Genomic DNA, 25,100 nt, shown 5'->3' with positions numbered 1-25,100 from the left:
GTTGAGGGAGTCAGAAGCTGGAGGCAGAAAGAGCGCTCCCATGGAAGTGGAGAATCCAGGAGGCACAGCAGGTGTGGGGAGCAAGATGATGAGTTTAGCCTGGGAACTCGGGTTTGAGGTGCCTCACGTGGAGGTATTGAAAGGCAGCTGGTACTGGAACTCGGGCAGGAGGCAGAGGCTGGCGGTAGAGACTGAGGGGTTGTGTTAGTCTGCTGGGGCTGTGGTAACAAATAGCATGGACTGGACCAAGATGTCTACAGGGTTGGTTCCTCGGAGCACTCTTCCCTTGGCTTATAGACGGCTGTCTTCTTGCATGTCCTCACGTGGTCTCTTGTCTGTGTGTATCTGTGTCTTACTCTCTTCTTACAAGGGTGTTAGTCATGTTCTACTGGGGTCCACCCAATGACCTCATTTAACCTTAATTGCTTCTTTAAAGTCCCTGTTTCCAAATACAGTCCTATTACGAGGTCCTGGGGGTTAGGATTTTGATATATGAATGTGGAATGGATACAGTTCAGGCCAAAGTAGGGGTCGTCCACCCTCCAGGTGGTCACAGGATAGGCAAGATCACCCAGAGAGGGTGGGTTTGGGTGTGAAGCAAGTGGATAAGAAGATGGGGAGGGTGTCAAGAAGGAGGCCAAGGAGAATGGGTGATAGAGGAATGAAGCCAATGAGGAGAGGTTGGCCACAAGGGCAAGGGATGCCAGGAGTCCGGGACGGAGCTGCAACGGGGTCCAGTTCCATGAGGAATTGGAGTGTTAACCAGTGTGGTCCTGAGGAGGTTGTAGCTGACCTTGGCGAGATGGTTCCAGTGGAGCACAGGGCAGGTTAAGGGATGGAAGTACAGCACAGACCACTTCCAGGCGGGAAGGGGCTGTCATGTGCTTGATAGTTGAATCTATTTTCCTGCCTCTCACATAGGTCACCACTTGTTACTTTAAGCTGAAGGTTTTGACCTGGAGATTTTAAAAAAATGGCTGCTTTTTGTCAGTAGGACCAGCCCCCAGGTTCCTGGTAGGATATTACAGCTGAGTGGATGGACGGTCTCCTGGTACCTGGTCTGTTCTCTTTCTGCTCCTCCCCTGGCCCAGCTGAGATTGATTAATAGTAATTATAGCCAAGTCTTGATTCTAGGGGAGCCTGAGCTCAGGCCTCGACTCTACCCCAGCACACTCACACATGTGTGTGCATGCACACACACACACACACACACACACACACACACACACACACGGGTTGGCCTCTGTGTCTATCCAGAGCTCAAGGATTTTTTTTGCCTCCAACTTACCTCAACATGGAGACTTCTAACTTAGACATGACATCCTCGAAAATTCTAAGTGACTCTAGGCAATGGGCTATGTTCTCATAGCTTCCAACTTCTTTAGTTTTCTTTAAAAAGATTTTATTATTTATTTGACAGAGAGAGAGAGCACAAGCAGGGGGAGTGGCAGGCAGAGGAGGAGGGAGAAGTAGGCTCCCTGCTGAGCAGAGAGCCTGATGTGGAGCTCGAACCCATGACCCAAGCCGAAGGCAGAGTCTTAGAACTGACTGAGCCACCCAGGCGCCCCCTGACTTCTTTGATTTTGAAAGGTTGTGATGACACATGAGAAATAGCAGTAGAGAGCTCCTTTCCTAAAAGGCAAAGTAGCGCCACACACACACACACACAATCACACGCCAATAAACACTCAACAGGATGTAATGAAAGGTCTCTGGGGAGGGAGGCAGAGCCCCCCAAGTCTGGCCCTGATTGAGCAAATCCCTCACATTTGGGCTCCCCAGTTTCTTTACCTTTTAAAAGCAGGGTCAGAGCAGATGGCCCCTAAGAGCTTTCTCAGCTCCAGCATTCTGTCGGAGCAGCACTTGGATTCGAAGCTGCCCCCCACCTGCTCGCCACACCCTGGAGGCAAGAGTCACCTCTGGCATTACTGTTTCTCTCCTTTGGAGCATCTGGTGAAGTGCCTGGGCCCTGCCCCTGAGGAGAGGCATGAGCCCTGTAAGGAACATCCCCCCATGGCTCCCACATAGACCCCCGTTCACCCCAAGGGGGCTCATGGAGTAGGAGTCTGTGAGACAGCAAGCACTCTGTGGATCACCCCCTTTCTGTGAGCGGGTGACTGCTGCTCTCCCCCACCACTGATGCAGAGGCGGCCTTCCTCCCTGAGAAACCCATCATCAGCTTCCGTGGAACCCGCCCACAGCCCTCCCCACACTCGCACAGGCAGAAACAAGGACTGCCGCAGAAGGTCAGCAGCATCTGCAGCCCTGTGATTTATTCCAAGGCGGCTGTGCAATAGATGGCCCCATATTTAATTTGCTTTTGCTCTCTCCACTCAAATCAGCCTTTAAAGGGCACCTCGGAGAGGCTTTGAATGCTTAGGAAAAGGAGCTAAGTGGATATGGAAAGCCACATAACACAGACCTTGCTCCCCTCAAAGGAAACAAACCCATGGAAGCAGAGGGAAGGATCAGAAAATGGTCGTTAGAACAGCTTCTCCCCCTTGCTCAGCCTGGGATGTTTTCCCTCTCATCTAAAAGGAAAACTAACCTTGTGAACTTAACCTTCACGAGGCCTGAGTTTTTGAGAACCAAGAGGAAGACAGGGCAGCCTCCTGTTCTGGCATTGGTAGCTACTCCTTGTTTTTGGCCATTTAGGTTGCCAGGAAACTCCCACCTCCATGGGGGTGGCAAGCTGCTGCTCTGTGTTGGCAGCTCCAAGATGTGCGCAGCTCCGCAGCGCATGTCCTGTCTGACCACGGGCTTGTCCCTGATGGCCAAGCCCTCCAGGCTGACTGGTCCTGGGCTACAGGAGGAGCATTTGAGCAGTAGGAGGACCAGAAACCAGGACGAAGGAGAATGACAGTCGCTTCTTGCACACAAAGTTAAGTTCGAACACTAGCTGCTCCGCCACTTTTCCTTCCCTTATTATATCTTTCCTTCCCTTTTCTCCTCTTTCCTGCCTTCCATCCAGCACGTGTCTATAAAATACCTACCGTGGGTCTTCTAGTCTTGAACTTTGGAAGAGCCCAAGTAGACCCATCATGAGGGGTGCGGTGAAGAGTTTGGAAATATCTCTCCAAGTCAGACTACCAGGTTTGAAGCCCCGTGTCTTTGCTGACACTGTGTGAGTCTGGAGGAGTCTCTAATAAGAGCTCCACTGTCCCTGTGAGATGTTGTCAGGACTCAAGGAAACACAGCAGGTGAACCCTCTGCCCTTTTCTTTAGAGCCTCAGAGAGAGGAACCCCCAGTGCCTCCTCGCTCTGACTTTACTCACAGAGAATATTACCTAGAAACATCTGCTGTGTGTGGATCCCCCAAATCCAAGTCAAAGCTATACTTTCCAGGCTAGGGGTGCTGGTCACCCGGTTTGCTCCTGGACATTGTCACCACTTCTTGAAATGTCCCCCCTTCCCTTTGGCTGCTTGGTGACTTGTTTCTGGAGGGCAGGGATTTATCTGAGGTTTCTTACTCCCCAGCACCCACAAAATACAAGGCAGTGCTCAATGCAAGGTAATTCAAGGTCAGTTGATCAGCAGTTTATTAAAAATCCATCCTTCCTGGGATTTTCCTCATCTGCTCCCATCTTCAGAAGGCATGAAGATCTTAGAAATTGTTGTCAACCTTTTTGCCCTTTATGCCACCCAAAGCATAGTGAGATGTGATGATGACAGCTGGCTGCCTTGTCACCGCTCCTGTAGGGCCCCAGGAAGCAGGATTGGTTTTAGTGTGTCACCAACCTGTCCAGATGCCAACCACTTTGCTGAGGCTGAGTAACCCCCAACCCCAACACACACCCATCAACTTGGAGCCCTCTGCTCCCAAGCCTGATAGCCAGTTCTCAAAAGCCAGCTCAGCAGTGCTACAACATCAAAATCTGGGGGGGAAGAATCTGCTAGAACCCTTCATGCCTGTAATGTGCCAAGGGAGAGATTCCTCTGGGACCCAAATTGTTGTGGTAGTGCTCCCAGGAGACCCAAGTCAGATCAAGGAAGTCCATGATCCTAGGGACCATCTTCCTCCAGATAGGATGGTTTGTGGGTCCTGAAAGAGAGACTTTAATTTACAGTGTGTGTGTGTTTGGCAGGGCAGAGGTGTCACTGTTTCACCACCGTTCAGCAGCGTCTTGGTGCTCAGTTGGGGGCCACGGAGAGTCCAGAGCTTCATTATGCATGGTTCATGCCTCTAGAAGCTTACAGTTGTGTGTTGGCCTGGGGAATATATGCCTTGTTTCTTTTATGCAAGGAGGAAATCAAATGGCTGGTGTCAGGAGAGAGGCACAAAAATGGAATGAGGGCCTGAGTCTCATCACTCCCGTCTGTGTAGGAAGCTGAATTCCGGCACCAGAGCTGAGAAGGGCATCATTATTACATTTACAGTTGGGGTTCTGGGCAATAGAGGGGGGTGGCCTGGGATGCCAACGAGGAGGAGACGAGGTGGTTTTCTCCTTCCCAGTGTCCCAGCCCCATCCTCCAGGCCAAGCCAACAGGCTGTGTTCCTGGCTCTCCCAGGGGAAAAATTAGCTCTGCGCAGAGGCTCCCCACATGTGAATCCTGTGGGCCATGGGTTCCTCACCCTATCAGGATGGAAGTGATAGAGACAGGGGCTTTGGAATTTCATCCCGAACTTTTCCTGGGCCTTCAGCACAGCAGGAAAGTCCTTCCTCTTCTAATAAGGAGTGATAGGGTACTCCAGCATTTTCTGTGCAAGGCATTGTGCCAGCAGCTCTAAGGCAAGGGGTTGAGAAGGCACAGCCTGCAGGCAAAAATCTGTCTCACTGCCTGCTTTTGTAAATAAACTTTTATTGGCACACAACCACACCCATTGTCAATGTATTGTCTGTAATGGCTTTCACGCTACCACAGCAGAGTTCAGTATTGCAACAGAGACCATTTGGCCCCCAAAGCCTGAAATATGTCCTGTCTGGTTCTTTACAAAAATTGTACTTATCTGTGCTCTAGCAGGGGGAGTCAAAGCTGGGTGAAACAGTCCCTGACCTGGAAGAGAATGCTGCCCAATTTCAGAGATAGAGGGATGCTTCAGTAACGACAATCTAGTTCTGAGATGAATGCAGTGTATGTAGAAGCCACTTAGAATGGGAGGAGATGGCTTTATGAGGAGCATTTGAATTACACACATCTCCATTCAGATAATGTCACTTTTCAGGGCTCAATGGCCATGTGGGGCCAGTGGCTATTGTATCAGACAGTGTTTGTGGATGGAGGTCATGGCTGCTGAACTAAGTTGTGTGGGCTTTATTCTATAGGATAGAGAGCTGCTGGGGATTTCTGAGCTGTGCTTTGTATGTTCTCTGTAGATGTTGTCTGGGGAGATGAGAAAGGGGGTCTAGTATGAGGCCGTGCAAGAGTATGGGTGACGGGGGCGCCTGGGTGGCTCAGTGGGTTAAGCCTCTGCCTTCGGCTCAGGTCATGATCTCAGGGTCCTGGGATCGAGCCCTGCATCAGGCGCTCTGCTCAGCAGAGAGCCTGCTTCCCTCTCTATCTGCCTGCCTCTCTGCCTACTTGTGATCTCTCACTCTGTCAAAAAAATAAAATCTTAAAAAAAAAAAAAAAGAATATGGGTGACAGCTAAGAAGGGCGTAGACTACATCACAGCAGCAGCAGTGGGTCACAGGAGAAGGCTAGGGAGACATTTGCAGAAATACAACAAGGGACCAACAGACTGGAGCCAGGGTGGGGTGGGGGAGGGTTAGGATGACAGCCACATCACTTGAATGCAGCAATCGTCCAACCCATCCTTGTATTCCTGGCTGTACCACGCACTGGCTAGCAAATCAGGGGGCCTCCCTGACAGTCGTAACAAAGAGTCAGAATTCTAAAGCTCCACTGCTCTCAGACACTCCAAACTCAAGTTCGAGATGGGTTCATCTCAGTGCTTCGTCTTGACTTCACCTTCCTTCCAGATCGGATGTGGCCATCCTTCCTCAAGCTCACTAACCTCTTTAGGCACTGGATTGACCCATGATTGGATCCAGTCATTGGTCTATGTTGAGTACCAAATTCCCCACAATGTGTTTGGGCAGTAAGCTTTTTTTTTTTTTTTCCTGTTTTTCCTGACACTCTGTCCTCCCTCCCTCACATGTTGAGTTTACAGCTTATAAAGTGTTTTTATTTTTTTTTTTTAAAGATTTTATGTATTTATTTGTCAGAGAGAGAGAGAGAACAAGAGAGCAAGCACAAACAGGGAAACAGCAGGAAGAGGAAGAAGCAGGCTCCGTGCTGAGCAGGGAGCCTGATGTGGAACTCGATCTCAGGACCCTGGAATTATGACCTGAGCCGAAGGAAGACATTTAACAACTGAGCCACCCACCCAGGCGTCCCTATAAAATACTTTTAAATCCATGATCGCCCCTGATCCTCACAACAGCCCTAGAAGGAAGGAAGGAAAGATATTACTATCGTCATTCTATAGATGGAGAGATGCTACCCAGGGCACTCAAGAGGGCTTTCTGGAAGTCCCAGCTAGGGACTTTGGGGGGATTAGCACTGGTATATTGATGTGTGTGTGTGTGCTAGCATTGACCAGATCCAGAACCAGACTGTTCCTTGGGCACATCCCACAGGACAATCACTGAACTTAGGAGCTTTGATGTAGATTATGTCATTTCATTGCACATATGCTCACGTGTTATGGATAGGAAAGCCAAAGCTCAGGGTGCACGGCTCCTCCAAGGTTTACAGCCGGTAAGCTGAAGACCAGGGCTCAAATCAGAACTTACTCTGAGACCAGTGGTGCTTTTCCTCAACCTCCCAGCTCCCTGTCAACCCCAGTCTGGCTACCCCAGTCTCAGAAATTGTCCTATATCTACTTGTTGGGTTTTAGGGAGACATTATTTGCTCTGTGATGTCATCTCCAGGAGTGCAATGATCAGTCATATTAGAGCAAGATTCTTCTGTTCGTCAGGCATTATGGGGATAAAGGATGAGGATGACAAGGATGATGATGATGGCAGTGGTGACAGTGTGAGGGTAGCGACAGCAGCAGCTTATACCTGTCCAGCGCTTACCATGTCTGTGACACCACGGTAAGCATTCTCTAGGTGTTCATACCAGTCCTGCCATGGGTATTGTGATTAGTCCCATTTTATAGATGAGGAGCCTGAGGCACAGGGATGTTACATGCCTTGCCCAAAGTCACATAGCTAAGATCTGTTCCAGTCAAGACAAATCATTTCTTTCCTCTGAGCTACTTGGGGAAGTCAACATGCAAAAAAGACCATCTTCATGCCCAGCATATTCCAAGGCACATTCCATGTCATTTGGCATTGTTAGGACAATTGTAAGTATTTTCCTTGGTGGGGAGAATCTGATGCACCCCCAGGCCCTGAGTCCCAGTACTTCCCCCACCATCATCCTGTAACCAACACAGTTTTCCCTTTCTCCTTCTGTGGGGGTCAGGTTCTTAACAACTTGGACAGCCACCTCAAGAAATCCGAATACTTTCGCTTCCTCTGGTTCCCGCACAGCGAGAATGTCAGCGTCATCTACCAGGACCACACCAACAAGGTAGCAACAGCATCATCCCATCCTTACACACAGCCTGCAGTCCCCAGGGTGGCTGACATTTGTCTTTGTCCCGATGATCAGTGAGGTGTGAGAGGGAAAGCAAGAGTGAGCATCACTGAATGTGAGGACAGAAGCAGGGTGGAAGGAGGAAGGAGAGTTGGCCCAGTAAGGATCCAAGGTGACCACAGGTAGGGATGTGTGGGAGTGAGGTCAAGGCACAGCCTAGATGTGGGAGAGGGGAGCAGAAGTATTGGCAGGACAGGCTAGGATAACATAGGGTATACCTGGACAAACCATCTAATACACCCCCTCCTTCCCCCCAACACCCCCATCTTTGCCACCCCTAACTGGACAGGTGAAGGAATCAGTGGTTTTGTCTCTCCCCCAGGTCCTTAGCAAATGGGCTGCTGCTCAGCAGAACATGAAGCCATCCCTTAGGATGAATGTTCAGGGGACAAGTCAAACAAGAGCAGTGACACTCATTGTGTGTTAGGGGCTGGCATGGGGCTCATAAAGGATGATCACTGGATACCTGCCTCATGGGCTCGTATGGAGGGACCAATGCACATCTTTGTCTTGTGCAGAATAAATACATACAGAAATACATGAATACACATGACATGAAAGGGGCATGAGATTTGGCTGCGTCACCAAGAAGTGAGGCTTTCAGTTGTACTGGTAGGCAGGTCGGTCACCCCCAAACACACACAGGCAGCTACTCCTGGGACACATATCTCTCTAAGGGGACACTGTGATGCATAGGTCAGAAAGCAGCCACTGAATTCTACAGAAACCAGTATTACACTGTATGTTAACTAACTAAAGTTTAAGGATATGTATATGTATACGTATATGTAGGAAAGCAGCTGAGATCTGCCCCTGTACTGATCACAGATTCTTCTTCCCAGCCCCCCTCCTCCTGCGCCAACTGGTTTTGGGACTACGCCATTGGATTCTATTTACTGGAGTTCCTGCTCTGGGTCAGGTAGGAATGCAAGGGTACCTTTTCCCGGCATATGCTGTATGCTCTTGAGGATGTGGTCCATCAGAACAACACATTGGCCTTTATGCATGTAGATTGGGTGTGTCCCCTGGATCTAGAGCAGTGATTTTCAACCATGCCTGTACATTCAAATTACCTGGGGAGCTTTTCAAAAAATACCAATGCCCGGATAATGTAAATCTTCTCTCGTCCTGTTTTCTACCTCCTTCCCAGCCTAAAATCTGTGCTAATGGGGTGCCTGGGTGGCTACGTCATTAGACATCTGCCTTCGGCTTGGGTCATGATCCCAGGGTCCTGGGTTTGAGCCCCATATTGGGCTCCCTGCTTGGTGGGAAGCCTTCTTCTCCCTCTCCCACTCCCCCTGCTTGTGTTCCCTCTCTCACTGTGTCTGTCTTTGTCAAATAAATAAATCTTTAAAAAAATAATAAAATAAAATAAAATAAAAGCTGTGCTCATGTTCAGGGCCCATGCTATGCCTGTTCATGGCAGACATGGAACGCTGAGTGATGGGGAAGGTTTTAAGGGGACTTCAATGGTAACTCTGTATTCAGCTGAGACATGGGATGGCATCATATAATTTTTTAAAAATATTTTATACATGAAAAATAATACAGAAAACAAAAGTATAAAGAATCATGTAATAAGCACCCACGGGTTTACCAGCAGCTTAAGAAATGAAACAAGACACGTACAATTGGCGTGGTCTTCGTGAAGTCCCAGATCACAGCCTCCAAGGGGTTACCAAGAAGTAACCACCACCCGGAACTTTATGCTTATCATTCCCTTGCTTTTGTTTATACTTTAGTTTTATGAATCCCAAAATAATAAATTTGTAATTCAGCTTCCATAGTGAGAATGACCCATGTTGATAGGGATAGCTGGAATTACTCATTTTTCACTGGAGGCATTTACCATGTTGTGTTTATCCATACTTGAGTATTTGGGTTGTTTCTAGGATTTTTTTTTTTCCCCGTTACAAACAACATTGCTGTGAGCATTCTCAACCGTTGCTCCTGGTGCTTTTGTATTTTTGTCTTGAGTAGACTTTGTCATGAGTGGAATTCCTGGGCAATTGGGCCCGAGTAGCTTCAGCCTTGTGCATCCAATTGTCCTCCTCAAGTTTCCCCGCTGAGCCCTGACCGATTCTTTGCTCCGCAAGCCGCTCAGAGTTGGAATTGTCAGGCTTTTACACTTTCAGGTGATGTGTATTAAATAATAGCTTACTGTGGTTCTTAGTTCTTATTTCCATGCTTACTAGGAAGAGTGCCCAGTTTTCCATTTTATGGACCCTTCAGATTTCTTGCCTGTGAAGCACCTATTTATGTTTTTTGCCCTTTTTAGGAATTGAGTGGGCATTTTTTTTCTTACTGTTCCATAGGGTTTTATTGGTCTATCTTGAACACTCAGCTTTTGTGTTGCAACATCTCCCTGTTTGTGTCATCTTTCACTTTTATGGCTTTTTTTTTTTTTTTTTTTACATGTAGATGTACTTAATGTTAATTGAGTAAAATTTGGCCATCTCTTCTTTCACCTTGGGGACTTCTGTGTCTTGTTAAGAAATCTTTCCCTACCAAAAGGGCAGAGAAATCCCCCATGGGTGGCACCCATGATAGGACATGCAGAACTAGCTGGAGTTCTTGCCGCATCCTGGATGTGGCTGAGACCTTTGGCTCTGTAGGTCTGCATCCGGGGATCTGGGGTAGGGTTGGCCTTCCCCGGGGTATGGAGCTGCAGGTGGCACCCGAGGGGACACACGCTGGGGTGACTAACTGCCTGGAAAGTGTTAGGAGAGTGAAATGGAAGCAGGATACACTGCGTCTGCACAGGGAAGGGTAAGGGAGCTGTGAGGAAGCCCGCATGGGAGCCTCCGCTTCAGTACAATATGGATGGGAATGAGTGGAAACGCCGACTCAGGCTTTCTCTCCACATTACATCACAGCCTCTCGGCAGCTTTATGTGAGTGTGTCTGGGGAGCCCAAGCCCAGGGAGCACTCAAATCAATTGGGCTCTGAATCACTGCTACCACTTCCTGGCCCGAGTGGATGCTCTGTGAGAGCTCGGCAGACTCTGACTTCAGCCCACATGGCTCTGGTTTAGCTGCTTCGGGAAACTGCGTCCATCCTGCTCACCCCAGCCGCTCTTTGGTGCTCACTAAGCTGTGGCCTGAAGGTGTGGGAACAATAAGGGAATAACAGCTGGTACTTGGTGGTTTAATGGCTGTTTCACAGCCAAACTCACCATGTCCTGGCAAGGGCAGGGACTCTTGTCTTTCCCATTGCACTCAGACCCCAGTGCCCCCCAAACAGTGCCTGGCACCTGGGGGAAGGCTCCTAGATATCTGTGTAAGAAATGCCAAATAAAGGGGCACCTGGGTGGCTCAGTTGGTTGGGCGACTGCCTTCAGCTTAGGTCATGATCTCAGAGTCCTGGAATTGAGCCCTGCGTCAGGCTTCCCCTGCCTGCTGCTTCGCCTGCTTGTGCTCTGTCTATTTCTCTCTCTCTCTGTCAAATGGATAAATAAAGGCTTAAAAAAAAATTGCCAACTGAAAAGCCTGGTGCCTGTCTTTGAAGAGTTCAGTGGGGTTCCACTGTAGGAGTGAGGCTGGTGGCCAGAGGTGACCAGGACAGAAAGGCAGGCTCTTGGGAACAGGTCCCTGGAGGGTGAGCCAGGGCCAAGGCCAAGCTCAGCAACTCTGGTTAGAATAGCCCCATGCTCAGGAGCCAGTGGGAGCCCCATCATAGCTCCTGGCCTCGGAGACAACAGAGAGCATCTGCCTTGAAGCTGCCGACACCCTTCCCCAACCCTACCCCTGCAACAGGTACCTGGGGACCCTTTCTGAATCCCAAGAAACTCGGCAGCTTGGGCCCTTGAGGGGAGCATGACCTGTGGATTCAAGTGGACTTGGACTCTGGTCCTCACTCCTTCATTTTCCTGCCGTGTGACTCTGGGTAAATCGCTCAGCCTCTCTGAGCTGTGGTTTACCCATATATAAAGTAGAGCCGCTAGCAACAGTTGGGTTGTTTGGAGGATTCAACATGGGGTCTTCATGAAAAGTGTTCAGTAGAGCTTACTCCCTTCTCACAGTGGTTTCTGGTGCCCCACCTAAGTGAATCCACTGTTTATCTGTAACAGCCATGAGGTGCTCTGAGCAGCTGAGATGGATTTTTGACAGGAAATGAGATGGCAAGGATGCCACAAAGGACAGGAGTGTGGTAAGGGTGCTTCTAAGCAGAGGGTACCTGCAGGCAGGGAGAAGCTAGGCAAGCCTTGTTGCCAGGAGGCTCAAGTGACTCCAGGAAAGGCACAAGCTATGCCACTAACGTGAGGAGAGCCAGTCAGCACACAGGAGCCCGAGCGGGGAGGAAACGGGCTCATGAAAGGGATGATGGGACAGGCCCCTGCAGCAGCCTGTGTCCTCTTTGGGTATGTATCTAAAAGAATTAAAAGCAGGGACTCAAAGAGATCTTTGCACACCCATGTTCACAGCAGCGTTATTCACATCAGCCAAAAGGTGGAAGCAGCCCACGTGTGCGATGGAGGAATGGATAAGCAAAATGTAGTCTCACTTAAAATGGCGTATTATTAATATGCTGTATATTATTAAAAAGGAAGGCAGTTCTGACGCACTGATGCAGGCAGCAACATGGATTAACCTTGAGGACAAGATGCTGAGGGAAAGAAGCCAATCCCAGAAGGCAAATACTGTACGATTGTACTTCTGGGAGACCCCAAGAGGGGTCAAGTTCATGGAGACAGAAAGAGGCTGGGGGAGGGGCAGTGGGGAGATGTTTACTGGGGCCAGAGTTTCAGCTCTGCAAGATTCCAGAGAGTCACTCCAGGTCAACGTGAATATACTTAACATGGCTAAACTTTATACTTAAAAATGGCTAAGATGTGGATTTCGTGTTATGTATTTTTTACCACAATTAAGAATGAAAAAACTTCAAACACTGAAAACAAAGCTAGTCCTCAGTAGCAGAGTGGGGGCACGCATGTGGGCTGTTCCCATGGGGCTTCTGGCAGGGTTGGGAGGGTGATGTGGAAATGACATCTGTATCCCCGGAAGGTGTCCGAGTTGCAGAGACCGCGAAGCGGCAGTCTGTAGGGAATGAGGTTTGTAAGGAGCTTAGCCCGTGGTTTGTAAGCACACCGCCAGGACTCACTAAATGCTGGAGAATGATTTTTTTTTTTTAAGATTTTATTTATTTGTCAGAGAGCACAAGCAGAGCAGCAGGGAGAGGGAGAAGCAGACTTTTGTTGAGCAGGGAGCCTGGCGTGGGACTCAGTCCCAAGACCCTGAGTTCATGACCTGAGCTGACGGCAGACGCTTTACCCACTGAGCCACCCAGGCATCCCTGTAATACGATTGTTCATTGCCCCTCTGCGCTGTCCCTCTAGCACCTTCCTGCCAGGCCTCGTGGGCTGGATCAATCGCTGCTTCTTCTGGCTCCTGTTTACCAAGAAGAAGGAGAGCAGCAACGTCAGCCACAAGATCTTCACCTACGAGTGTCGCTTCAAGCAGCACGTCCAGGACTGGGCCATCCCCAGGTAGGGACTATGCAGTCCGGGCTGTGGGGGTCAGGGTCGAAGAGACCCCCTTGGGTCCTTGCTGCAGCTCTAGCACAGAAACCACGTTCCCAGTTCTACCCATTGTTAGGAGGGGGAACGCCAGAGGCCAAGTCCCCTTCTGGCACCCTTGTACCCAGCCGTTCTACCTCTGAGGGGACATCAGCCACGGAATCCCCTCTGTTCTCCTGTCGGTCCCTCTCCAGCCCAGAGGTGGGTCACAGCATATGGGCTTGGAGTGTGGGGGTTCCTGCCCAACTGCTTGTTTTTCTGAAAGACTGTCCCCTGCATTCTGTCCATCAGGGGACAGAGCCCACCTAGTATGCCAGGGGCAGGCACTCTGCCTTGGGAGGAACGTCCAGTGAGGACCTACGTTAGGTGCATAGCCCCAGAACTCATTATAGCTTTCTCTCAGAATGGTCCCCTCTCTTTGTCTGTCTCCGGGAAAAGGGAATGATGGTGCCCACAGCTTAGGAGATGCCCCTATCTCTGTTCAGGGGCTGGGGCACTGCTGTCCTGGGGGGGATATTAGAACAAGTGGAGGTATTAGAAGCATACTGGCTTTACTCTGTCAGAAAAGGAAGAGGCCGGGGGTGTGGGACAGCTATTTCCAAAAACCTGAGGGGAAACCGCGACTGGGCGGGGGTCCGGGACTGAACCAGGAGCCAGAGAAGCTCCCCAGGAGGCACATTCTCAGGCCCCCGTTATATGAGAAGGACTTGGAGAGCAGCCAGCAGCATGGAGCTCCTTCGGCGCTGAGAACCCTCCCGTCCCTGGGTGCAGGCTGGGGGGCTGTGCGAAGCCCTGTGTGAGGGCTCCAGGAGACCCCTCCCTAAGGTCTGTGCCCACTCCCCCGGCCGAGTACAGAGAGAAGACCAAGGAGGCTCTGCTGGAACTCAAGGCCATGCTGGAGGCACACCCCAAGATGGTGGCCCACTACCCTGTGGAGGTCCGCTTCACCCGCGGGGATGACATCCTGCTGAGTCCCTGCTTCCAGAGGGACAGCTGCTACATGAACATCATCATGTACAGGTGACCGGCGCAGCGGTGGGCTGGGTGTGGGCTGTGCGAGGCGGCCTCCCACCCCCCTACCCCCACCCCCTCGCTTTGCAAGGACCCGTCTCCTCACCCATAGTTCAAGGCCTGTTCAGATGCTCCTGTCTCTGGGGAGGCTTCTCTGATCCTGGCAGCAGGAAGAAGTCTCTCTTTCTCCTTGGGCTTCCTACACCTATAGCAAGTGAATCATGTGAATTATGGTATTATGTTAATGGAATTATTAATATTGATTAGTAGGTCATGTCATGAATAACTACCTCTTATGAGATAGACATTACTCAGTGGTGAAGGCATGGGACGCGTGTGCCTACTCTGGTCGGTGGTTCTGAGAGCCTGGAGCACTGTGTTGAGAAGGATTCTGAAGCTAGGTTTAGGTTAAGTGGAAGACAGGGTCATGCTTGATTCAAGCTGCCTGCCAGGTTGCATTGGCCCATCCCAAACAGCCCCTCCAGGCTCTGTGCAGACAACGTAGGCTCATGGGGGCATTTCTTCTTTCCTAGTTAGTTATACGTGGCAGTCTCCAGGATAAGGCTTACGGACATGTACGGTTTAAGAAGTTAATCTCTTTGAAAATGTCCTGTGAAAAATGTGTCTTCCTTCTGCCTCTTGTTCCCACCTCTCACTGATAATTCCCCTCCTCTGACTTTGCAAAGGAAAAACATCCCTCTTGCCCAGCTTGAATCTTACTATGGTGTATTTCTCCAGCCTGTAAAAATCAAACCTAGAGGATGCCCAAGGGACAATTAAATAGTGCACGGTTCCAGAAAGGTGTCCCGAAAAGCCGGAAAAGAGAGTTTATGAAAGATGCATTGAACGGAGGAGGCAGCTGCTCTCACGAACCGACAGACTTCTGGCAAGGCTCAGAGCTCATCTATCTATCCCTCTATCTCTCCTCTCCCTACTTGTGAATGCAGATGAGAAGTGAGAAAGTTACCATGGGTATGCATCGTGTTTATTTGAATTTTAAAAAGTTTTGACTGGGACTTTGTCTGCCAGTAAGTCTGACTTGGCTGATGGGCCATGAGGACTGACTGGCCAGTGATATGGCCATGCTTTCCACACATCAAATGAAGGGATTTGGAGATTCCTAGGCTTTGTCAAAAAGACAGCATATTTAGGGGCACCTGGATGGTTTGGTCAGCTAAGTGTCTCAGGCTAGATACTGGCTCAGGTTGTGATCTCAGGGTTGTGAGATCGAGCCCTGCACAGGGCTGCTTCTGTGCTCAGCTAGTGTGCTTGAGATGTCTCTCCTCTCTTTCTCCCTCTGCCTTTTCCACATTCTTCTCTCTTGCTCTTAAATAAAGAAAGAAAGCTTTAAAAAAGAAAAGAAAGATGGGGCACCTGGGTGCCTCAGTGGGTTAAAGCCTCTGCCTTCAGCTTCAGTCATGATTTCAGGGTCCTGGGATCGAGTCCAGCATCAGGTGCTGTGCTCAGCAGGGAGCCTGCTTCCTCCTCTCTCTCTCTCTCTCTGCCTGCCTCTCTGCCTACCTGTGATCTCTGTCAAATAAATAAATAAAATCTTAAAAAAAAAAAGAAAGAAAGAAAAACTGCACGGCATTAAAAGAAATGGCATATGTATATGCTACCCCATAAAGATGTGTGCGTGTGTATGTATATTTAAATTTAGGATAATTTTCAGATGCCAACTATAAAACCTGTGAGAGGAAGCAACACTTTCTGAAATCCGTCAGGTGATGAGCAGTGAGGAAAACCCCTCAGGTTGCTTGATTACTGCTGTCTAAGTCCTCCGAGCAGAGCCACCGGCTTGATCTCCGCACCACATGCCGCATGCTGGGCATGGCACGAAGACAGTGCCTTGTTGACGCGGCGGGATGCTTAGGGCAGGGACAGGGCCTCACCTCCTCCTGTTCCCCACCAGGCCCTACGGCAAGGACGTGCCCCGGCTGGATTACTGGCTGACCTATGAGACCATCATGAAGAAGGTCGGGGGCAGGCCTCACTGGGCCAAGGTAGGATTTGCCAGCGAGAGGCTCCGGGGCCCTTGGCAGGGCAACTGTGATGAGCTGGGGGTTCCCCAGAGGGCGACTCTCTTCCCTGGTCCTCGGTCCGCCCAAGGCTCAGAAGCTGGGGTCTGGGGTGCCGAGCAAGTCATGGGAAGGAAGGGTTCCACCGTCTTACCCAGACCCGGCTTCCCCCGCATACACGTTCTAGCAGCTCAGTGACTGTACTGGGTGACCACTCCCTTGGTGTGTTCTGAGAAATTTGTCCTCTTTCACTGTATTTGATTCCATAGAAACACCATGAGCAGCGTAAGGCAGGAGGCCGTGAGCCCCTTTAACAGATGGGGAACTGAGAGGCTCTCAGAGGCAATGGGACTTACTAATTAGCAATACAGTTGAGCCCTCTAGGCTCTCTAACTGTGGGGTGCCAAAGGGAAGGAGGCATTTCCCATTAACACTGTAACACCTTCCTCTACCTTCCCAGAACATCCTATCTCCTTGGCTCTTTACATTGTGTGTGTGTACACATGCGTGCCCATGTGGCTAGGGGTGCATTTTTCAAGCACACGTGCAGGTGTAGGGAGTGCACACAGGCGTGTGCCCGGCAGTAGGAGTGTTACATATGCAAACCTACAGACTCAGGGTTGCTGGGTTGCAGCCCTGCTGAGATGCCAGCTCTAGGGAGCAAGGCCTGTCATGTCTGGTTGCTTCCACAGGCCCACAACTGCACCCGGAAGGACTTTGAGAAGATGTACCCAGCCTTTTCGAAGTTCTGTGCCATCCGAGAAAAGCTGGACCCCACCGGGATGTTCCTGAATGCATATCTGGAGAAGGTGTTCTACTGAAGCAGAAAGAAAATGAATTGAGCCCACCCCATCTCATCCCTCCAGCGAGGATGAAGGCTCAACATCCCGCAGGCCTGGAGGAGAGCAGGCCTCTCTCTGCAGGGCCTTGGCGGCTGCCCCCACAGCTGCTCCAGTCCCCAGCGATGAGCCTGGGTCTTTGCGGGGCTCCCTGTTCTACTTCCTGTGTCCTCACAATACCCATTCCCACCACCCCACCCCCACCCCCACCCCCACAAAGAAGAGCTCCCAAGTCTCCGTGGACATCATTTACATGCAGCAGTCTGTTTTCCTGAACCTAAAATCACCACGTTGTTTTCCCAGGAAATAGAGAAACCCCAAAATGTTCTGTTTAAGAGGTCAGGGATTCGGTCATTCACAGGTTCCCCCTGCCAGCTAGGGGTCCGTAACTCCCAGGTCCCCAGGAACACGTGTTTGGGCACAGTTGTCACAGGTCTGTGCTCTGCCTCCTTACATCCTGAGGGGTTCTCAAATGCCCAGGTCAGCACCAACCTGCCCCAAGGCTGCCCTCTCCCAGTTTCTGTCTGTCCACCTGACCTCCCATAGGCTGACCTTCAAGCGTGTCTGTTGCAGGGGATGTGTGGGAACTGGGCCTACTGCTCCTTTCAAATAAAGACCAAGAATTGTTCACTCTCTGCCCTCCCACCTCTTCATCTCCAGGTAATCCTTGGCTCACTCATTTCCTGGCTTCTCCCCAGAGGTAACGGCTCTTGGGCAGGCCTAGAAAATGTTCTTCATATTTGTTTTGCAAATTTAGTTTCAACTGGTTTCTGGCCTATCACCTTTTGAGGCCATTCTTTTGTGAGTATTCACTGAGCATCTACTAGGGTGTCACGTGCTTTGGGAAATCAAAAGAACATTAAGACAGGCTCCTGGCCTCAAAAAATTTCTAATCTCATCTCTCATAAGAGGTTAATATCCACGATATATAAAGAACTCTTAGAATTCAACAACAAACAAAACTGTTTAAATGGGCAAAGGACTTGAGCAAACATGTCTCCAAAGAAGATACCCATATGGCCAATGAGCCCAAGAAAAGATGCTCCACGTCCTTAATCATTTACAAAGTGCAAATAAAACCACAATGAGATGATCACTTCATACCCATTAGGCTCATTATCACTTAAAAATTTTAAAAAAACACAAGTGTTGTGAAGGATGTGGAGAGGAAATGTTAGGCATCACTGGGAACGTAACCTGACGCAGCCATTCTGGAAAACAATATGGTGGGTCCTCAGACCTCAGAAAATTAAACTTAGAATTACCACGTGATCCAGCCATTCCACTTTTGGGTATACTCCCAGAAATCCTGAAAGGAGGGACTTAAAGAGAGATTTGTGCAGCATGTTTAGAGCAGAATTTATTCACCATCATCAAAAGGTGGAAGCCGCCCAGCTTAGTGGAGAGGAATGGAGAAGCACAATGTATAGTAGACTCAGCCTTGAAAAGGAAGGACATGTTGACCCAGGCTGCAAGACGGATGAACCTTGTGGACATCATGGTAAATAAGACAGTCAGAAAATGACAGACACTTTATGATCCCGCTTAGATGAGGCAACTAGTGTAGTCAGATTCATAGAGACAGCGGAATGAGGGCTGCAGGGGGCTGGGGGTAGGGGAATGGGGAGCTGGTAGTCACTGGGGACTCGGTCTTGGACAATGAAAAAGCTCTGGAGGAGGCTGGTGGTGGTGGTTTCATGACTGTGGATAAATAAAAATGTCACTGACTGGTATCCTTGACAATGGTTAAAATGATAAATTTTGTGTTAGAGATTTCTTACTCCAATAAACATGAAGGAATTTATATTCAAGTTCAGGGAAGCAAAATTAATGTGCAGAGGACATTCAGTAGCAATATCCGGGAGAAGTCAGATGAAGTGTCAGGGAAATGGCATAGTTGTGAAGACCCGGCAGGCCTGGCGGGACAAAGGTTCCTCACGGAGCCTCCCTCAGCCAGAAGATCCAAGTCCGTGGCCAGGAGAGCCAGACCCAGCCCTTCAGCATGGCTGATTATGTAATTCACAGGGTCCAGAGCAAAACAAGTGTGTCAAGAGAGTGACAGCAGAGCATTAAATGAAGCTTAAGGTCCTTCTGAGCAGCTCGGGTCCTGCCTCGACCCTCCTCAGAAGAGCGCATCACAGGCGTGATGGCTAGTTTTATGTCATCAACTTACTGGACTCTAGTACTGAGTCATTTAATCTAGGTACTGGTCTGAAGGTGTGGTTAATATCTACAATCAAGTGACCTAACGTAAAGGTAATTATTCTCGAAAACGGGTGGGCCTTGTGCAATCATTAGAAAGACTTAAAAGCAAAAATTGAGGTTTCTGGAAGAAGAATGAGTTCTGCCTTGAGAGTTTCTGTCTTGAGTTTCCAGACTGTGGGGCTGCCCCCACGGATATCAGGTTTGGGAAAATCACAATAGCCAATTTCTTGAATGGATATGAGCTGTGCACTGGTGCCATTTCTCCAGAGGATGCTGACCAATACATAAGGGACAGGTAAAGTTAATAAAAAGGAAAGCATAGCAGGCAAAACCCTGAGGCTTTGGAAATCCAGTCCCTCTCAGGTTCTACAGATGAGGAAACCAAGGCACAGAGAAGTGAAGAAGCTTGTCCAACATCACAGCAAGTTAGGAAAAGCAATGTCTTCAAACCTTCCAAGGTCTGTCTTGCAGCCCTAAGTTTTCAAGAGTTTAAATTTCAGGGCACCTGGGTGGCTCAGTGGGTTAAAGCCTCTGCCTTCAGCTCAGGTCATGATCCCAGGGTCCTGGGATCGAGCCCCAGATCAGGCTCTCTGCTCAGCAGGGAGCCTGCTTCCTCCTCTCTCTCTCTCTCTGCCTGCCTCTCTGCCTACTTCTGATCTCTGCCAAATAAATAAATAAAATCTTTTAAAAAGAAAAAAGGAGTTTGAATTTCATTTCTAAAATCTATGGATGTTGCGTTCTATTTCGTTATGTAACTGTGTTTTAAACTTTTGAGTAAAATTTCACTTTCCAAATTTTTTTTTAATTTTATTTATTTATTTATTTGACAGACAGAGATCAGAAGCAGGCAGAGAGGCAGGCAGAGAGAGAGAGAGGAGGAAGCAGGCTCTCTGCTGAGCAGAGAGCCTGATGCGGGGCTCTATCCCAGGACCCTGAGATCATGACCTGAGCCAAAGGCAGAGGCTTAACCCACTGAGCCAGCCCAGGCGCCCCTCACTTTCCAAATTTTTAAATGACATTTCTCCTCTAGGAAAGAGTGGCACCTTTGTTCTGGGGACTTCCAGAAGCTCACATTGACCCCAGCAGGAGAAGTACAGATCTTGAGGGACACACAGTGAAATGTCTTAAGTCTGAAACCTTGAGATTCAGGAAAACTTCAAGTTCTGGAATGCTAGGGCAAAAGAATGTTCTGGAAATAGACTTTCCAATTATTGGAGAACACAGATGTCTTTTCTGGCTCAGGTTTTTCATGAGTATAATTTATTCTTCCTCTGATTTGGAATCTTTTGAGGCCCGAAGGTCATCCTTCCCAAAAAATTATCATTGTAGGGATGCCTGGGTGGCTCATTTGGTTAAGCAACTGCCTTCAGCTCAGGTCATGATCCCAGGATCCTGAGATCGAGCCCCACATTGAGCTCCCTGCTCAGTGGGGAGTCTTCTTCTCCCTCTCCCTCTGCCACTCCCCCTCCTTGTGCTCGCTCGCTCTCTCTGTGTGTTAAATAAATGAATAAAATCTTTTTTAAAAAATTAACATTGCAGAATCCTTTTGATATTGAATGTTGTGTCCCAGAGGTCATAAATTGGGCTCCTGGAAGTATTGCTGGTACATATGCACTTTTTCTCTCCTTCCTGGGTTCCTCCTTGCTACTTCTGTCCAAGGTCCGCACCGGCTGGCTTGTCTTATCTCTCAGCGTCAGCCTTAGGTAGCAGGAGCCGGCTCTGCCTTGTGTGGCGGACACTCTCATCTCAGGAGATTTGGTAAATCATGGGTGCTGAGGCCCAGAACCTGTGCTCTGACCCTGGAGGGTGACCACCAGCACCATCTGCAGAGACAGATGGAAGGTTGAGTAATGGTGTCTCCCCAGGGCCCATGGGAAGCTATCAGGGCCGTTGAGTTAAATCTGGGGTGCAAGCTCACCAGCCAAAAGAAAAGGGGCACATTTCACCAGGTGGCGTAACTGAACAGTGGGCGGCTTCTCCCCTTGGGGCGGTCACCTGGCCCCTCACTCCACAGGGGCAGAACTGAGAATGGGAGGGCTCCTCGCCAGCTCTGAGGGTCTCGGATGCACCTCTGCCCAGAAAGTGTCCCAAAATTTGAGGAATCGAGCCCTTTAAAGGCCCAAGACAGATGCCCACTCGCTTCACTCATATTGGTCTCTGGGAAGGAATGACCCCAAATCAGCTGAGTCACCTTGGCTCCCTGCACGGACAGGACCAAGAGACTAGACAAGGGGATGGGTAGGGAGGACAGACTCCAGGGAGTGGGCAGCAAAGCCCACCAGCAGCAACACAACTTCGGTCCTTCTCTCAAGGTCAGCCTGGAACAGGGACTCATGGTGTCCCCTGATGGCAGCTGTCCCTAACCAGCCAAGGCACCCAGGCAGCAACAAAGGAGCCCATCCCTGTCCTACATCCTGTGGCCAGCTAGTCCCCAACTAAAAAATGGCCAGGAATGCCACAGAGAAAGGAGCAGACCCTGAGGGAAGGGAGCCACTGGGGGGTTGCCAAGAGGGAAGGGTTCTCTATGCAACCCCAGGTTTCAAATTTAGAAGAGGTGCCTGGGCACCCTACAAGGAAGAGCTCACCTGTAGGTCTCCAGATACTAAAATGAGGCCAAAGGCAGAAGCTATCCAAGGAAGGGAGAGTGGAAGCTAGAAAAAGAGCTATGAGCACCCTAATTCCGGGGGTCCTTGAGGAATCCCCTAGACTAAAAGGGAAGCAATTCAATAAGGCAGGGTTTAAGCAAAGCTGAGCTAAAGCCGGTCTTATCTTGGTTTTGACCCTAGTTCTCTCTCCACGTGGCAGGACCTTTTGGAAGATCAAGGGACACCTAGACAGTTCCAGAAAATTATCCAAATGTGGTGGCTTTTTTTTGCTTTTGACATCCACAGATGAATGTCTTCACATATGCAAAGCAAGCTAACGCTGTCCCGAGTTCAAGATCTTTGCAGGCTATTATTTTAAAGGCCAATCTCTTGCACACTCCAGGCAGGTGGGCTGGCGACTGGATGCAGGCTTCAGCTTGGAGAATCAATGCTGTCCTTTGACACTGTCCCTGCATCTCTGTGATTTTATATACCTGAAGTCATAGGCAAAGAATTCCAGTCTTCTTGTGGGTGTAAGGCTGAATGAAGTAGGTGGTCTACCCATCACCCTTGCGATGCGCCTTCTCTGAGGTCAGACTGAGTCAGGTGTTCGTTTTCACTGGATTGGGCACCAGAGAGAGACTGAGATCAAGAAGAGGTTGTGGGCAAATGTTTGGTGCTAGTTCAAGGTCAGTGTCTTTGCTCCCCAGGGTGATGAACAGAAGAGGCCAGGCAGGTGATAGGGTTATCCTCTCTGTCCCCTTCCTAGCCCGAGTTAGCGTCTTCCCAACCCTGGAGGGACCGTATGGGTTGAAGGCAAAAGTTGACTGTGAGGGAATGGGACCTCTGGGCGGTGGGCATGGATGGGCGGGTGGAACCGGCCCAGTGGCTGTTGCCCACACTGCTCTGAGCCACATTCTAGACCTGGAGGATTATGACCAAGGGGTTTGAGAATATCCCAGAGGCATACGGAGAATCCATTACTCACCTGGTCCATTTGTCCCATGCGGTCCGGCTTTTAACTGATGGTGCTTTAACCGATTTGCCTGTCAATGGTTACCATCGGTTCTATAGGTAAAGCTCTGCAGACCTGAGAACTTCCCAAGTTGTCTTTAGAGCTATTTAATAGTTCCTGGGTTTGCCAAGCTGCTCTCTTAGAGCTAGCAAATGCCGGCAATGCTGGGTCTGGATAGGAGATTGAGGTGGGAGGCCCAAGCTGCTCAAAGAAGGTTCCCTGGGAACCCCGGAATTAGACCCGAGTTCGATCCCAACTCTGCCACTTTCCAGCCACACAACTGTGAATACATGGTCCCTATTCTCTCTGCAACTCCCTGCTGGTGCCCTCTCCCCAGCACTCTCCGTGTCTGAACTCCAGCACCCCCCCCCACCCCGCCGGATTCTGAAAGTTCAGAGCACAGTAGGAAGGGGCAAGGTGTGGCTCTGGGACCCTCCGCCCTGCCACTCTCCCTGCTTAAGCTGTCTGAGGTTATCTGAGGTGGGGTGCTGTCTTGCTTGGTCTGGTCACCAAGACTGCTACTGCCAGATGGCCTCCTCTCCTTATAGACAGAATGATGGTTTCCTGGGGCTGGCTTTGAATTTCACTTGGGCACCCTTAGAGAGCAGCCCCTGTCTCCTCCTTAAGCTTCCACCAGCAATCAAGGCTTCCAGCCCATTGCCGGAGGTGCGTGAGACAAGGGTACTGTTACATGGTGAGCATTTTCCTTCAATCTTGTCACTGGAACTTCGTGACCAAAGTGTAACCCCACTGGAAGTGATGTCAAAAGCCTATCTGGAGGCCCTTCAGGAAAGTGAAGCGGGAGCCAAATGGCCTTTCATTGACTCCCAATCTCCACTTAGTGTTGAGCTCTGCTCTGCACACATGGGCAGCTTCCTGGCTCCCAACCCTCCCCTATTCTCTGCTACTTCACAATGAAGGGTGGGCAACCTAGGGTCCCCTTCAATAGCCTCTGGGAGCCACAATGAACAAGGGTCAGATGTTCTTGCATCTAGGCTTTCTGGGTCACATGCTTTTCTAATGAAGGCTACTCCTAGAAGCCTTTGTAATGTGGGGAAATAACCCCTGCCTAGAGAGAAACTAGGGATATAATGAGATGACATGAAGCAATTGGCCAAGTGGCAGAGGGCTTCAGCTGGCCTAGGAGTACTGGTACAGTTGCACAAGCTGTACACTGCATAATTCCAGTATCATTTCACCATGCAGTGAGCAGAGATTATTTTTTATTACAATTTTCTGGCTGAAGGCCATTGAGGGTCACCATAGGGCTAACAACAGGGTTGGTGGCACCCCACTCCCTTGCTAGTCAGGTGCCAAGCCCTCTCTTCTCAGAACATCCAGTCCTGCTCCCACTTTGCCATGAGCTTCCTAGAGGCCATAGTCTTTCATTAGCCATGGTCTCCCTGCCACAATTCTCCATACACATCTTGTCCCTGCACCTTGGTGATCTTGTGCCCTGCCTCAGGCTAGGACTCCTGTCAGGGATGGAGAGACATCTAACTAAACACCCTCAAGGAGGCCACTGTGCAAAGGAGGAAAGAGGATGGACACATGGGCTCCCAGCAAACCTCGGAGTCAGCTTTAGTCTGTCTTTAAGGTGGTAGCCTAGGACAGTGTGAAGTAGATTGCATAAAAAAGCAACGTTTGGATATAGTGGCTGCCAGAATCTAGTGATATAATTAGAAAATAAAAAGCAAATTTTAAAATAAGGATGTGACATTAATGTGATATATGATTTACAATGATGGTCATTTTAGCAAATGCCTTCTGGACCCATGCACCTTCTGAACCCATGCCCCTAATTAAGTGAACCACACTAACTTTATTCTGAATTTCCTTGAGAGCAACACGAAAATTACCAGCTTCTTTGATGAGCTAAGCCTTGGGCTATCATTTATGTGCCAGAGGTACTTAGAACTTGAAGACAAGTAATGGTAACCTAAGAATATTCTTTTTTTTTTTTTTAACATTTTTTAATTAACATACAATGTATTATTAGCCCCAGGGGTACAGGTCTGTGAATCACCAGGTATACACACTTCACAGCACTCACCATAGCACATACCCTCTCCAATGTCCATAACCTCACCCCCTTCTCCCTACTGCCCTCCCCCTGGCAACCCTCAGTTTGTTTTATGAGATTAAGAGTCTCTTATGGTTTGTCTCCCTCCTGATCCCATCTGTGACCTAAGAATATTCTAAGCGTTTAATTAATATGTGGACTTTGCTACAAACCTGTACCAGATATGTTTTCCTCATGTGAAGTATATTTGATGAAAAGAATTCTGTAGTTAGAAAATACTCAGAAATGGTAAGGCTTCG

General features: G+C 49.4%; 1 protein-coding gene across 1 annotated transcript in view; it reads left to right on the top strand.

The window, feature by feature from the left end:
* LOC116584281 (L-gulonolactone oxidase) overlaps positions 1-17,603 on the top strand; it is a 31,731-nt gene extending 14,128 nt beyond the window's left edge. Inside the window, exons 7-12 of the mRNA XM_032332344.1 lie at positions 7,417-7,524; positions 8,433-8,509; positions 12,926-13,075; positions 13,961-14,125; positions 16,029-16,119; positions 16,827-17,603. Of these exons, the coding sequence (XP_032188235.1) occupies positions 7,417-7,524; positions 8,433-8,509; positions 12,926-13,075; positions 13,961-14,125; positions 16,029-16,119; positions 16,827-16,955 (720 nt within the window). The 3' untranslated portion in view covers positions 16,956-17,603. The remainder of the gene's footprint in view (positions 1-7,416; positions 7,525-8,432; positions 8,510-12,925; positions 13,076-13,960; positions 14,126-16,028; positions 16,120-16,826) is intronic.
* The last annotated feature ends 7,497 nt before the right edge of the window (positions 17,604-25,100 follow it).

This window comes from Mustela erminea, chromosome 2 (genome assembly GCF_009829155.1).
Source record: "Mustela erminea isolate mMusErm1 chromosome 2, mMusErm1.Pri, whole genome shotgun sequence".
Classification (NCBI taxonomy): domain Eukaryota; kingdom Metazoa; phylum Chordata; class Mammalia; order Carnivora; family Mustelidae; genus Mustela; species Mustela erminea.
This window is presented reverse-complemented; position numbering and strand designations above follow the sequence as displayed.